This window comes from Mobula birostris, chromosome 20 (assembly GCF_030028105.1).
Source record: "Mobula birostris isolate sMobBir1 chromosome 20, sMobBir1.hap1, whole genome shotgun sequence".
NCBI lineage: Eukaryota > Metazoa > Chordata > Chondrichthyes > Myliobatiformes > Myliobatidae > Mobula > Mobula birostris.
In genome coordinates, this window is record NC_092389.1 from 27,550,953 (window position 1) to 27,565,624 (window position 14,672).

At 40.6% G+C, this 14,672-nt stretch overlaps 1 protein-coding gene across 2 annotated transcripts in view; it reads right to left on the minus strand.

Annotated features, from left to right (window-relative positions):
- Positions 1–5,368: 5,368 nt before the first annotated feature.
- LOC140185110 (arginyl-tRNA--protein transferase 1-like) overlaps positions 5,369–14,672 on the minus strand; it is a 95,505-nt gene continuing 86,201 nt past the window's right edge. For both annotated transcript variants that reach the window (XM_072238389.1, XM_072238388.1), the window contains 2 exons: positions 13,498–13,618; positions 5,369–9,090 (listed from right to left, as the gene is read on the minus strand). In XM_072238389.1, the coding sequence (XP_072094490.1) occupies positions 8,837–9,090; positions 13,498–13,618 (375 nt within the window). In that variant the 3' untranslated portion in view covers positions 5,369–8,836. The remainder of the gene's footprint in view (positions 9,091–13,497; positions 13,619–14,672) is intronic.

Below are 14,672 nucleotides of genomic sequence, written 5' to 3' on the forward strand. Positions count from 1 at the left end.
TTTTGCCAGGACTTGAGGAACTGGATTATAGGGAGAGATTGGGCAAACTATTCCCTGGGGCATAGGAGACTAAGTGGTGATTTTATTGAGGTATGCAAAGTCATGGATAGAGTGAATACACACAGTCTTTCCCAGGGTTGGGGGATTAACTCAAGGAGATAGGTTTAAAATAAGATTGGAAAGATTTAATAGGAACCTGAGGGACAGCTTTTGCCCACAGAGGGTGGAGAGTATGTGGAATGAGCTACCAGAGAAAGTGGTTGAGGCAGGTACTATAACCACATTTAAAATATATTACGAAGGGTCTCGACCTGAAACGTCGACTGCACCTCTTCCTACAGATGCTGCCTGGCCTGCTGCGTTCACCAGCAACTTTGATGTGTGTTGCTTGAATTTCCAGCATCTGCAGAATTCCTGTTGTTTGCGTTTAAAATATATTTGGCCATTTACATGGACAGGAAAGATATAAAGGGTTATGGGTCAAATGTGGGCAAATGATACTAGCTTGGATGGATATCTTGGTTGGCATAGATGAATTGGGCATGACTATGACACTCTCCACTTGCAGCTTCCACCCACCACCTGTGAAAGTGGATGCATATCATTCAACAGTTTTATTTTACACCTTGGGAGGAAGGCAAGCAATGTATCAGAGCATTGTAGCCAAATATTAGTGTCTCCAGCAATAAAATACAGAAAATGATGTAAACATTCAGCAGGAAGAGTTAGAGGAACAGTTATTGATTCAGGTCCAAGTCCCTTCATTAGAATTGAGAAAGAGAACAAGTTGGTTGCGGAGATGGGTGTTAGAGATGAATAAAACAAAAGGAATTTCACTAGTAGGTGAGACTGAAGGACCTGTTGTGGCAGTTAAAGGGTCATTAAATGCAGATTGAGTCATCCAATCTCATTCCATCAGAGAAATTTCTGTTATTCCATCAATTTTTGACTCCCTCAACTTCTCTGCTAACTAGAAATACTTTTCTCCTCTCTTTCCAAGTTCTGGTGAAGCCTCTTGGACTTGAAACATTAACTGTTTCTCATTCACAAACAAGATAAATGGATTCTCTTTCCTCAGATGATGTCTGACCTACTGAGTGTTAAAACATTTTCTGTTTTTTATTGCTGGAGACATCAAATTTCCATTCTTTTAAATTTTCATTGGCATTTCCAGTGTGTCTTATCTTGTGCTCTTAGCCCTGAATGACAAACCAGTATCCCAGATTAAATATTACTCTTGGATAGAGGATCATGAATGTATGGAGCAGGTGAGACGCTATTTTCACCAAACTATTCCAATGGCTTCAACTTTTAAACGGAAGCAGAAGTCAGTTTTACAGTCAGGTAAGCTGAAAATTTCAAGATAGAAATCAATAGATTTTAGTTAAGAATACAGTAACAAGGCATGTAAATGGAGTTCAGATACAAATTAGACATAATGTAAATAAATGGCAGAATAGGTTTGAGATGCAGAATTAATTACACCTGTTCCTATATTTTCATGCTCTCTACTCCAGCCAGTGACGAACCAGCTCATGCTGTTTCAGTACACGGTTTAGGCTATTTTGTTAAAATCTATTTACATGCTGACTGTGTCATAGAGATGAGATCTGTCAGAAATTTGCATATATTGATATGAATGTCAATCTTGCCCTTGCTCGTCTCACCTCATTCATTCCTAATTCCCATTGTCAGTCTATGGAATTATGTGAGTGGATCTGATATAATCCAAGTTTAATGCTTGCTTTAGAAAATGAGGCATCCTTATATTCCTTGGATACCAGTAGTTTGAACTGACCACTAATAGAACACAACTTGTTCTTGATTTGGTACCTGGATAGAATGATTTATTTCAATGGTTTAGCCACCACTTTGAGGCATGCAGGAGTCAGTAATTTAGACTTAATTATTCTCCTAATTTTGGGAGAATTGACAAGAAGCTGTGACAAATATCAATAAAGGTTATTGTAAATTCCTGTACCTCAGTCTCAAATATTTCTTTAAAATTGTTTTCAGAATATACAGAAACTGTTACATTCAAGCCTTGTTTCTTAGCATCCATGCCCCAAAACCACAGATATGTGGATATTACAAAGGTGATCCATTTAAATAGATATTATTGATTTTCTTCTGTTTTGATCAATCACATCACCATGACTGACTGAAACTAGGTATCTATGGAAACAGGTAAAATCTCTAGACGTTTTGTTGAATGGAAAGGAACAGATTTTGATGTAATATGATTTTATAACATGTTGCAAGTCAATATTACATTCTTTCCAATATTTATCTTAATCATTAACTTCTTTAAACATTAAAACTGGAAAAGATATAAAATGAAGGCACTCGTAGCTTTTAATTTATAATGATTTAACTACATTTATTTAGCTTTTAATGTTTTCATTTTTATTTTTTTCTTATTTTCATTTTGAAAAACCTATTAATAGATTTAAATATGACTCTACCAAAAATGTTAAAGAAATATTAATGTGACGTGGTCTTCCAGAGGTGTGGCCTCAGAACGTGACACTTTCTCTTCTTGGCCCACTCTGCATGGCTGGAGTGGCATGGCTTTTGGGGAGTGGAGTGGTGGGTGTCAGCTTATCACCACATTGTTGGCTGTGGGTGCTTTAGATGCACAAGTTTCACAAGAAAATGTTACAGCATTTTCTGTTTTTATTTCATATTTCCAGCATTTGCAGTTTTGTTGATAGCAATAGATACTTTAATTGCTGCTAAGTATTTTGGCACAAAAAGCACTATACAAATGCAAACCTATTTGACCTTTGCTTCATGCCCGTTAATATAGCATTTGCATGTGCTCTATGTCTTCATGTTGACCGGGTGTAGCTTACAGGATCTGTTGCGCACTCTATCTATACACAAAGTGTAGCAAGGTACGTCATCCCAAAGATCCCAGCAGTGCTGGGTGGTTCCATGTGACCTTGTTCAGCCTGCAAGTGGACTGGAAGAGCTCATGGACAATGTGACAGCTTGAAGGAGATGGGTAAATGTCAGGGACTGTGGTGAGACTGGCGGATAATACCAGTTCTGACCTTGCCCTCTGAAGCAGAACATTCTGTCCTCAATAAGGGTCTCATCTTTGCCCCCCTGCACCCACACCTCTGTGAGTTCCGCGCCCACCACGACGCTGAGCTCTTCTTCCGTTGCCTCCATCTCCATGCCTACTTCTTTGGCAAGGACTCTCCACCCCGCGCTGATGACCTCTTCTCCCAATTTCACCCTCCTTCTCTTCCTGGACACCCTGCTCTGGATCTTTTCATTGCTAACTGCCAATGAGACATCAACTGAATCAACCTTACCACTCCTGTCATCAATTCTAACTTCACTCCTTCCGAACACACTAATCCTAACCTCACCATCAAACTCACAGATAAGGGGGTGCTGTAATAGTCTGGTGGACTGACCTCTACCTTGCTGAAGCCAGGTGACAACTCTCAGACACCTCCTCTTAGCCCTCAAACAGAACCCCATGAAGGAACACCAGACCATTGTCACCTGCACCATCAATGACTTTATCAACTCTGGGGATCACTATTACCAACCTCATAGTTCCCTTACCCTGCACCTCCCGTTTCTATCTCCTACCCAAGATCCACAAACCTGCCTGTCCAGGTAGACCCATCATTTCTGCTTGTTCCTGCCCCACTGAACTTATATTTGCATACCTCGACTCTTGTTTTCTCCCCCCTAGTTCAGTCCTTCACTTCAGTCCTCTCTGGATCTTTTCAATGACATCAAGTTCCCTGGCTCTGATAGTCTCATTTTCACCATGGATGTCCAGTCCTATGCACCCCCATCTCCCATCAGGAGGGCCTTAAAGTTCTCTGCTTCTTTCTAGAAAACAGACCCAACCTGTTCCACTCTCCTCCTTCTGGCGTAACTGCTCCTCACTCTCAATAATTTCTCCTTAGGCTCCTCCCATTTCCTTCAAACCAAAGGTGTAGCCATGGGCACTCATGTGGGTCCCAGCTGTGCTTGCCTTTTTGTCGGCTACATGGAACAGTCTATGTTCCAAGCCTACACTGGTATCACTCCCCAACTTTTCCTACACTATATTAATGACTGCATTGGTACTGCTTCCTGCACTCATGTGGAGCTTGTCAACTTCAACAACTTTGCCTCCAACTTCCACCCTACCCTCAAATTTATTTGGTCCAATTCCGACACCTTCCTCCCCTTTCTTAATCTCCCTGTCTCTATCTCTGAAGATAGTTTATCTACTGGTATCTTTCATGATTCCCACAGCTACCTGGACTATACCTCTTCCCACCCGTGTCATTTGAAAAAATGCCACCCCCTTTCTCTCAGACCCTGCAACTCTGCGGCATCGCTTTCAAGATGAGACTTTTCATTTCAGAACTAATGAGATGTCCTACTTCTCCAAAGAAAGGGGCTTTCCTTCCTCCACCATCAACACTGCCCTCACCGCATCTCTTCCATTTTGCACGTCTGCCCTCACCCCATCCTCCTGCCGCAATACCAGGCAGAGGGTTCCCCTTATCCTCACCTACCACCCTACTAGCATCCGCGTCCAGCACATAATCCTCTATAACTTTCACCATCTCCAATGGGATGCCACCAATAGGCCTATCTTTCCCTCTCCCCCACTTTCTGCAGGATCGCTCATCCATTCATCCCTCCCCACTGATCTCCCTTCTGGTACTTATTCTTGCAAGCATAGCAATTGCCATACCTGCCCCTACATCTCCTCCCTCATTACCATTCAGGGTCCCAAACAGTTCTTCCAGGTGAGGCAACACTGTGAGTCTGCTGGGGTCATCTACTGTATCTGGTGCTCCCTGGTGTGGCCTCCTATGTATCGGTGAGACCCAACGTAGATCGGAAGACTGCTTCACCAAACACCTACGCTCCATCTGCTAGGAAAAGCCGGATCTCCTAGTGGCCACCCATTTCAATTCTACTTCCCATTCCCATATGTCAGTCCACGGCTTCCTCTACCTCCGTGAAGTGGCCACACTCAGGTTGGAGGAACAACACCTTATATTCTAGCTGGGTAGCCTCTGACCTGATGGCATGAACATCAATTTCTCGAACTTCCGGTCATTGTCCCTCTCCCTATTTCACCTATCACCTCGTACTTCTTGCTCTGACTTCTCATCTCTTTTTCCAGTCCTGATGAAGGGCCTTAGCCTGAAACATTGACTGTTTACTCTTTCCCATAGATGCTACCTGGCCTGCTGAGTTCCTCCAGCATTTTGTGTGTGTTGGGTAATTCCAGTTGGCAGCATTTGAATTCTCCAGATCCCTGAAGCTTTACTTTAACACTGAGAATAAATGATCAATAAATAAAAGAACTATTCAAACAGCAGAAAATATAACACAATCAATTTTATTCATTTATTTTACACAAGGTTAAACTACTACCATTTAGAAAGATTGTATTGCTAAAGTCTTGACTCATTGGTCAATAAAACATTGGAGACAGCATCCCGAAGCTACGTGTTCAGGCTATATTTATCTCTGAGCTTCATTTGGAATGAGCGAGTTTGTGCTTTCCCCTTTAAGGGGTAATTCCCATCAAGTTTATCCTTTATTAAATGACTTACTCTGTTCACAACTGTCGTATAACATCCTCAGGATGCAAAATTGGAACGTTCGCGGCACTTAACGGTTATTACATCATTTTTTTTCTCAGAGAGAAGAAATGGCTGTATAAATGTTTGGTATTCTGGTCAAGATCAGACAAAGGCCAGAAAAGATATTCAGTCCTCTGGATTGTGGAATGTGAATTGCATAGCTGAGATAGAGACTGAATTATTCATGAGCAACTACAATCAGGAGATGGAGCTCTGGGTGATTTTCCTGTTTCTAAACTCATGATCAGGTATAGCACACCAATTCAATTAACTGATTACCCTAAACCAGGACTATAAAGCTAATAGAGGCAATGCCACTGCATGAAAGAGTTAAAAGACAATGCAACAAATTAAAATAGTTCCATGGAGAAATGTTGCACTCCATTCTGGCCAATTCCGCCCACAAGACTAAAGGAATTTTAAAGCTTACAGACTCTTTGTTCTCGTAACCATGGCAATGCACCTTGCATAAAGCAATTCTATTAAAATTCTGAAGGGGGAACTTGGCACTTCTTAATGACAGGGAGGATGCTCACCCACCTATCTGGAATTAAGTCAGAATATTTTTTTTATTATATTGGTAATAACAGAATACCAAATGTTATAATTTTCCTTTAATAGTTAAATATCAGAAACTAAACAGTCAATAAGGTGGTACTTGCCTGTCATTAGCCTTAGATCTTAATTGAAACATAGGAGCTGATCAGAAAGATTGCTTGCCACTAGAAAATAGCTCATAAACTCAATAGCATTTTTCCTCATAGATTATCATAACTATGCATACATCAATATGTCTTTCCTTTGGAGTTGTGTCTCTGAAAATCAGATAACGTTTATTGCAGAGAAGATAGCTATTCAGCCTCTTGTATCCATGATGGTCAAAACAGAGAGATGTAGATTTATCCAGTGCCCTTCTTTCTATCAAATGCAAAACATTCTACTGAAAACACTCTCTGATCATGTATAATTGTGACACACCTCTTCCCCACATAATCATCCATTGAATTCGGGCTCTTCCTGTACTCTGATTCTGCCTTTGTCGTCACCTCTTGAAATATTTACTCACTCCTGCCGCCTCTCACTCCCCTAGCTCAGTTATCCAATTCTCCACATTTTTTCTGCCTTTGAAGCCCACACTTAATGCCTAATTCACCAATGGTCAACATCTTTCTGGCTTTTACTTAGAGTTTTCAACAAGAACATTTGTGTTAGATTTAATCACAGATTTATGTACAGTATCCAAAATAGAAATAACTCATAGAAGCACAACAAGGCACAACAATTACAAATTCTGGATATATTCCTGGACCCATGAGGCAGGCACCTATTTCCCAGTGCCTCCATACTATTGGTTTCCAGGCACACCCTGACGAAGGGTCTCGGCCCGAAACGTCAACTGTACCTCTTCCTATAGATGCTGCGTTCACCAGCATTTTTTATGTGTGTTACACCTATTCTTATGACACCACTACCTTTGACCATTCTACACCAATGAGAAGGTGAACAGATTTTTCCTTAACCTGACTGGGTAATTCTTTACCGTCAATCAATCAACTGTCATTTGCTAATTCACAAGCAACATTTTTAAGTAATAAGGTATTCGATAGCATTAAACTAAACAGTTTGAATATCCCTGTTTATTTTCCTGAGTTGCTCTTGGTAGTGTCCAAGGAATGTTAACTTCTGTAAACCTCAGGACAAACATCAATATCAACATTAAATGTGACCAAATGGATTACATACAGACGAAGGAGATACTGCAGTGAAGGAAAAGGTGAAATGGGAGTCTGGTAATCATGGCTTTTCTCAAACCTCTGAGCAAAAATATTTTAAACGTATTTGGTCTTAATATCGATTTTTGGCTGCTGGATGAAACTGCAAATGTCCACTGCTGCCATCCAGTGGCCTTGGCGCATTACTGCTTGTAAATACATTCCCCGTCAGGCACTTTTTTGGATTTACAATGATGTTGGTTAACTAACACCTGAGTATTGAATTATATTAACAATTATAACAAAGGCAAAGTGAGCTGCATCTATCATATCACTGAGTGCTGTGTGTCATTACTAACGCAGCTCTTAGATTACACATGGCACTCTATCCAGGGATTTATATACTAAACAATTTTCAATAATGCTACTGGGATGCTATCCAGAATACAGCAGAATCTGAACTCTTAATTCCAATGGCCAATGGCCAACCAATTCACAATTATTGTACAAAAAAACAGAGCAGTAAAGTCCTGCTACTAACTCCCTTTATAAAGAATCCTAAACATCAAATCACCCCCTTCTCCTCTATTAATTACAATTCTTCATTAGAAAATCACCACCAAATGTAATCAAAATTTTGTAGTTTGAACAAGTTGTCGTTCATATCTGAGACAGAAGTATCACCAGACCAAGTTCTCTCTACAACTCACTACCAGACGATTGTTGTAGGTATTCAGCTTGTCAAATGCACATTAGCCACAAAATTTTTTGCCAGAGATATTCTGACTCAAATTTTTCTTGGTTTGGTATTAGCCATAAATATTGAGGGTGAAATTCCTAGTGGTGACTAGGGTAAAGCAGGCAATAGCAAAACAGTCCAGGTGAAGAATCTTGACTTGAAACGTTGACTGTCCATTTCCCTCCACAGATGCTGCCTGATCTGCTGAGTTCCTCTTGCACTTTGTTCAGAATTTAGTATCTGCAGTCTCTCGTGTTTCCAATAGCAAAACTATCTCACATTCCCACCACCATCTGCATTGTGCTGTTGCCAGAATTCAATTTCAGCCCTGTTAGTACCCAGTTGTGTTTAAGATTGTTACAAATACTGTATAAACTACTATCCTGATCAACAACACCTTCTGTCACCTTACTACCCATCACCTGAAAACTCTGGCAGAATTGCAACTGTTAATTAGAAGATTCTGTGTGCATCTGAGAGACTGCACAGCCTTGGGATGAAGAATATAAAGGGACTGTCAAAAACCAAATAAACTAGTACTTGGCCCATGCTGTAGATTGGTGATGTTTTTGTAATCAATGTGGTTTCATAGAAAGTTTCTGTGCCTGTTTAAGGCCTTTTTCTTGCTTTCCTTTTATTCCCTCTCATTAAAAGTGCATCAGTACCAGCTTTGTAGCTTTCCCCATCTCTCTCCTGGCTCACTGATAGGACCTGCTTTTCAATGTCGGCACCTACATTGCACCCTGGGAGTTCAGTTGAAATGGTCAACTCTCCGCCTCCTTCCTGCACCAGCTACCACAGCAGCAGCAGCAGCAGCAGCACCTCAGCAAGCGCCCAAGGCAGGGAAAGTGCTTCCACCAGGAAGAGAGGGAAGAGGAGCGTATCGAGACCAGGTCCTCCTGTGATACCACCAGCATGGCTTCCTCTGTCTGAACCGAGGCAGAGGAAGAGGGGCTCAGAGCTTCCCGGAAATTCCGCAGAAACCAAAGGCCTTCGCTGGACAGGCTGGAATCGGCAGCTGTAATGAGAAGAAAAATAAGTTATTAAATTGATTGATGGATTTTTGCCATTAACTTTATCGTAAAATTGCCTAGGAACAAAGGCACAGAAGTAGGCCGTTCACCCCACTGACGATCCCAATAAAATCAACAATAATCCTTAATCCTTCATCCTTAACCCTCCTTAAAATAATTCTACCAGTCAGTTTTCAATTTTCCAGTTGGTCTAAGTTTCACACAGTTTTGGAGTGTGTGATTTCCAGAGTTTATCTGCCTTTCTGTGAAGAAGAGTGTTCCAATATCTCGAATTAACAGGTTACCTCTGATAAACTCCTACCCATTGTACTGTAATCCAAGAACAAAAGGGCCTTGGAAACTCTAAATATTAATGCCCTTTCTCCAGTCAAGGAGGGAGATTAAAAGAATCCCACAGGAAATCTTGCTTAAATGACCAAGTGCATGTTTAATTTCACATGAAGAAGAGACCAGCAGTCACTGGCTCGACAAAAAGCTTCTGACCTAAAGGACTCACTGCATCTCTATCACCAACTTGCATTCTTGCACTGATTATAAATTACTGATAAATTTAAGTGGCATCATTTGTCCACTGACAACCAGGCTTTCTGAGCTCATTGCCAGACCTTTAGAGCCAAAAGAGAAAGGAATCTTGCTGCTCCTGGTCTGACTGGAGCCCATGCTGCTGGACATCTCCTGGATAGATTTTACTTGGTCAGATTCAGAATCAGATTTAATATCACCGGCATATGTCATGAAATTTGTTGACTTTGCGGCAGCAGTACAATGCAATACATAACAAATATAGAAGAAAAACTGAATTACAGTAATTATATATGTATATTAAATAGTTAAGATAAAAAAGTAGTGCAAAAACAGAAATTAAAAAAGTATTGAGGTAGTGTTCATGGATTCAATGTCCATTCAGAAATCGGATGGCAGAAGGAAAGAAGCTGTTCCTGTATCGCTGAGTGTGTGCCTTCAGGCTTCTGTACCTCCATCCTGATGGTAACAATGAGAAGAGGGCATGCCCTGGGTGGTGGGGGTCCTTAATGATGGACGTATTAAGAAAAGCAATGTTTTTAAAAAACGCAAACACAAGGAAATCTGCAGATGCTGGAATTTTCAAGCAACACACATAAAAGTTGCTGGTGAACGCAGCAGGCCAGCCAGCATCTCTAGGAAAAGGTACAGTCGACGTTTTGGGCCGAGACCCTTCGTCAGGACGGGTCTCGGCCCGAAACGTCGACTGTACCTCTTCCTAGAGATGCTGCCTGGCCTGCTGCGTTCAAAGCAATGTTTTAGTTTTTTAGTTAATTGTTGGGATAGGGTATTGTTTGAAGTTATTCACAGAATTCTTTTCTTGCTGGCAGTTTGATGTTTATTTTTAGAAGCTTTTTGTATGACACATGACTACGGGGTTGTACACCTAATGGGTTCTTTTTTTTTCTCACTTTTCTGCTTAGTAGGTTTTTTTTGTTATCACAAAATTTTTTTCCAATCTTTAAGATAATGTCTTTTTTGAGGCATTGTAAGTGTTGTTACTTCAATGTACTCATGTTATTTTTCCTGTATAATATAACAATAAAGATTTGAAAAGAAAGAAGTTATTCACAGAAAAGGCCCTACAGCCCAGCAGGCCCATGCAATTTTTACCCAATTTTTGGGCCCATGCAATTTTACCAAACACTCAATTTTTACACTAAGCCTACTTGAGTTTTTGCACATCCATCCCAATTCCACCTCTCACATACATGTCAATGGAAATTTACAGTGGATAATTAACCAACCAAACTGCACATTTTTTAGATGTGAGCAAAACCCATGGAAAATGTACCAAACTCCAAAAAGACAGCACCTGAGGTCAGGATCAAACATGGTCATTGCAGCTGTGAGGTAGCAGCTGCTGGTTGCACCACTATTACTCCCTTGTTTAAAAACGAAGTTAAGATCAGCCCAAAGACCATAGGCCAGTCAGTATAACCTTGGAGATGGGAAAGCTTTTAGGAATGTTGATCTGGGACAAGATATTCATCACCTTCAGGAAAATGGATCGATTGAAGTAGACCAACATGCTAAGGCTAATTGGGGCAATGGGACCTGGTGAAAATGAAAGAGCACCTTGGAAAAAAAAGTTAATAAAGCATACATAATTCTTGTCTTTATCAGTTGAAGCATTGAGCATAAAAGCAGGGAAGTCATGTTACTGGCCTGGTCTTAACTGGAGAGTTGAGTTCAATTCAGGTCACCCATTAAAGGAAGGGTGTGAAGCCATTACAGAGAGTCCAGAGAAGGTTTATGAGGTGAGTTCTTGGGATGAGAGATAACAGTTACAAGGATAAATTAAGCAGGATAGGTTTCTACTTTGAGGAATGTGATGCTTGAGGGGTGGGGCAGGTGGAATTAAATGAAGAATAAAATAATGAGGTATCTGTAGGTGGAGCCATTTAAGACCAGAATGCTCAGGGACGGAGAAGACAAGGATTTTTTGTTCCTCCAACAAGATGTTCTTGGAATCAGGAATGTACAGTGGTGCCAGAAAATTTGTGAACCCTGTAGAACCTTCTTTATTTCTGCATAAATATGACCTAAAATGTGTTCAGATCTTCACACAAGTCCTAAAACTAGATAAAGAGAACACAATTAATTAAAAAACACAAAAACATTATACTTGTTCATTTATTTATTGCGAAAAATGATCCAATATTACATGCATTTGTTGGAAAAAGTATGTGAACCTTTGCTTTCAGTAACTGGTGTGTCCCCTTTTTACAGCAATAACTTCAACCAAATGTTTTCGGTAACCATTGATCAGTCCTGCACATCGGCTTGGAGGAATTTTAGGCCATTCCCCCTGACAAAACTGCTTCAGCTCTGGGATGTTTGTGGGCTTCCTTGCATGAACTGCTTGCTTCAGATCCTTACACAATATTTCTATAGGATTAAGGTCAAAACTTTGACTCAGCCATTCCAAAACACAAATTTTCTTCTTTTTCAACCATTCTGTTGTTGATTTACTCTTGCCTTTTGGATCATTGTCTTGTTGCATTATCCAACTATTAAACTTCAGGTGATGACTGCTATCCTGACATTCCCCTGTAAAATGTCTTGATACAATTTTGAATTCATTGTTCCCTCAACGCTTGCAAGTTGTCCAGGCCCTGAGGCAGCAAAGCAGCCCCAAACCAAGATGCTCCTTCCACCATGCTTCACAGTTGGGATGATGATTTGGTGTTGGTGTGCAGTGCCTTTTTCTCTTTGAACATGATGGTGTGCATTTCTGCCAAAATGTTCAACTTTTGTTTCATCTGTCCACAGAACATTGTCCTAGAAGAATTGTAGAACATCCAGGTAGTCTTTTGCAAACTTGAGACAAGCAGTAATTTTTTTTTTGGAGAGCGGTGGTTTCCTCCGTGGTGTCCTTCCATGAATACCATCCTTGCTCAGTGTTTTTCTTAAAGCGGATACAAAAACAGAGACTTTAACAAGTTCTAGAGATTTCTGCAGGTCTTTTGCTGTTATCCTTGGGTGCTTTTACACCTCCTTCAGCATTGCACGTTGTGCTCTTGGTGTGATCTTTGCAGGATGCCCACTCCTAGGGAGGATAGCAACAGTGCTGAGTTTCCTCCATTTGTAGACAATTTCTCTTACTGTGGACTGATGAACACTCAGGTCTTTAGAAATGCTTTTATAGCCTTTTCCAGCTTCATGCATCTCCACAATTCTTCTTCTAAGGTCCTCTGAAAGTTGTTTTGATCGAGGCACAATGCACATAAACAGATTTCCCTTGAGAAGAGCAGGCTCTACAGTAACCTGACATTGTGTGTCTTTTTTAAAGGGCAGGGCACCTCAACAACCCACACCTCCAATCTCATCTCGTTGATTGGAACACATGACTCCAAATAGCTTTTGTAGAAGGCATTACCCCAGAGGTTCACATACTTTTTCCAAGTACATGTAATATTGGATCATTTTTCTCAATAAATAAATGAACAAGTATAATGATTTTTGTGTTATTTATTTAATTGGGTACTCCTTATGTAGTTTTAGGACTTAAGTGAAGATCTGGTCACATTTTAGGTCCTATTTATGCAGACACAGAGAAAATTCAACAGGGTTCACAAACTTTCTAGCACCACAGTAGTACCCGGAGGAGTTGGTGGACAGGTTCCACTGCAACCATCACAAGAGAAATGGATAAATCTATTGTGGAGGGAAACTTGCAAGTCTATCTCAGAATAACTAGTAGGGGGAACAAGTGGGTTGCTCTGAAAGGGACATGACATGAATATGATGGGTTGAACAGCCTGATTTTGGGTTGTACCCATACTATTATTCCAATATTCTATGATTTTCACTGTCTGTACTTTTTTGCTCCTAAAATCACAGGGAACAGATTGATATGAACTCACCTGGCTCATCTCCATCGTAAAGCTTGGCAAACTTATTTAACTCCAGCTTGGGTAGGCATTGTTCCACAGACACCCAGTGTCCAGTCACGGGGCACAGCAGCTCTGTTGGCTGGTACAAGAGCTACAAAAGAAAATATAGAGATTAATCCAGGCTCAGTTCAATGGATCAAAAAAAAAGCCTTCAAGAAATTGTGGAATATGAACTATTCAAAAGTTTCATTGAACCTGGTTAACTTCCTGCTCATTCTAATCAGCTCACACAAATTTGAAATAAGTGATTAAATTAAGAATTACAATAAAGCACTAAAAGGAGATGTTATTTGTTTATTAATTAGTGAATGCAGAGATGGCTGGGATGTGATGCCAGTACTGGTGACCTAATGATGTCATCCATGACCTAGAACTTGCTCCAAGATGCAATGATGTTAACACTATGCCCCTATGGTAAAATGACAAAGTCACCTGTGATATAACAGGTCATTTGTGATAAAATATTAGATGATAACCCCTGTGGCCTGTGATTGGATGTGCCCACTTCTATGTGACACCAGTACTTTTGACATGATGGTACACCTGTCACCAAATGCCATATTACCTGTGGCAGAATGGTGTCACCTCATCATGATGACATCCCTTGTAGTCTCACCTGTGACACAAGTGTTGTCAAGTAGGCCTCCAAGAAGAAGAGGAAAAAAAAGAGAAGCAAAACCCTAAGGACATGAAAGAAATGGCAGAGACCCACTATTATGGGATTTTAAAGCACTCCTTTCAAAATCATTCAACAATGAAAACTTTCGTGAAGAAGTCTGCGGCCCATTTCATCAGAGTTTTCTACAAGGCAGATTATTATCTAAATGGAGACAGGCTCCAAGTGAATGAAGTACAGAGGGATCTTGTGTTCAAGTGCCTGGATCACCAAAAGCCAGCAGGCAGTTCCAACAAGTAGTAAAGAAGGCAAACAACATTTTGGCCTTCATAGCAAATGGTTTGTTGTCTAAAAGTAGTGAGGCTTTGTTGCAGTTTTTTTTAACAGTACAGTGCAGATTTGGCCCTTCCAGCCCTTGAGCCATGCCACCCCAGCAACCCCACAACCCTGAATAACTATAACCTAATCATGGGACAATTTACAATGACCAATTAACATATTCGGTGCATCTTTGGACCGTGGAAGAAAA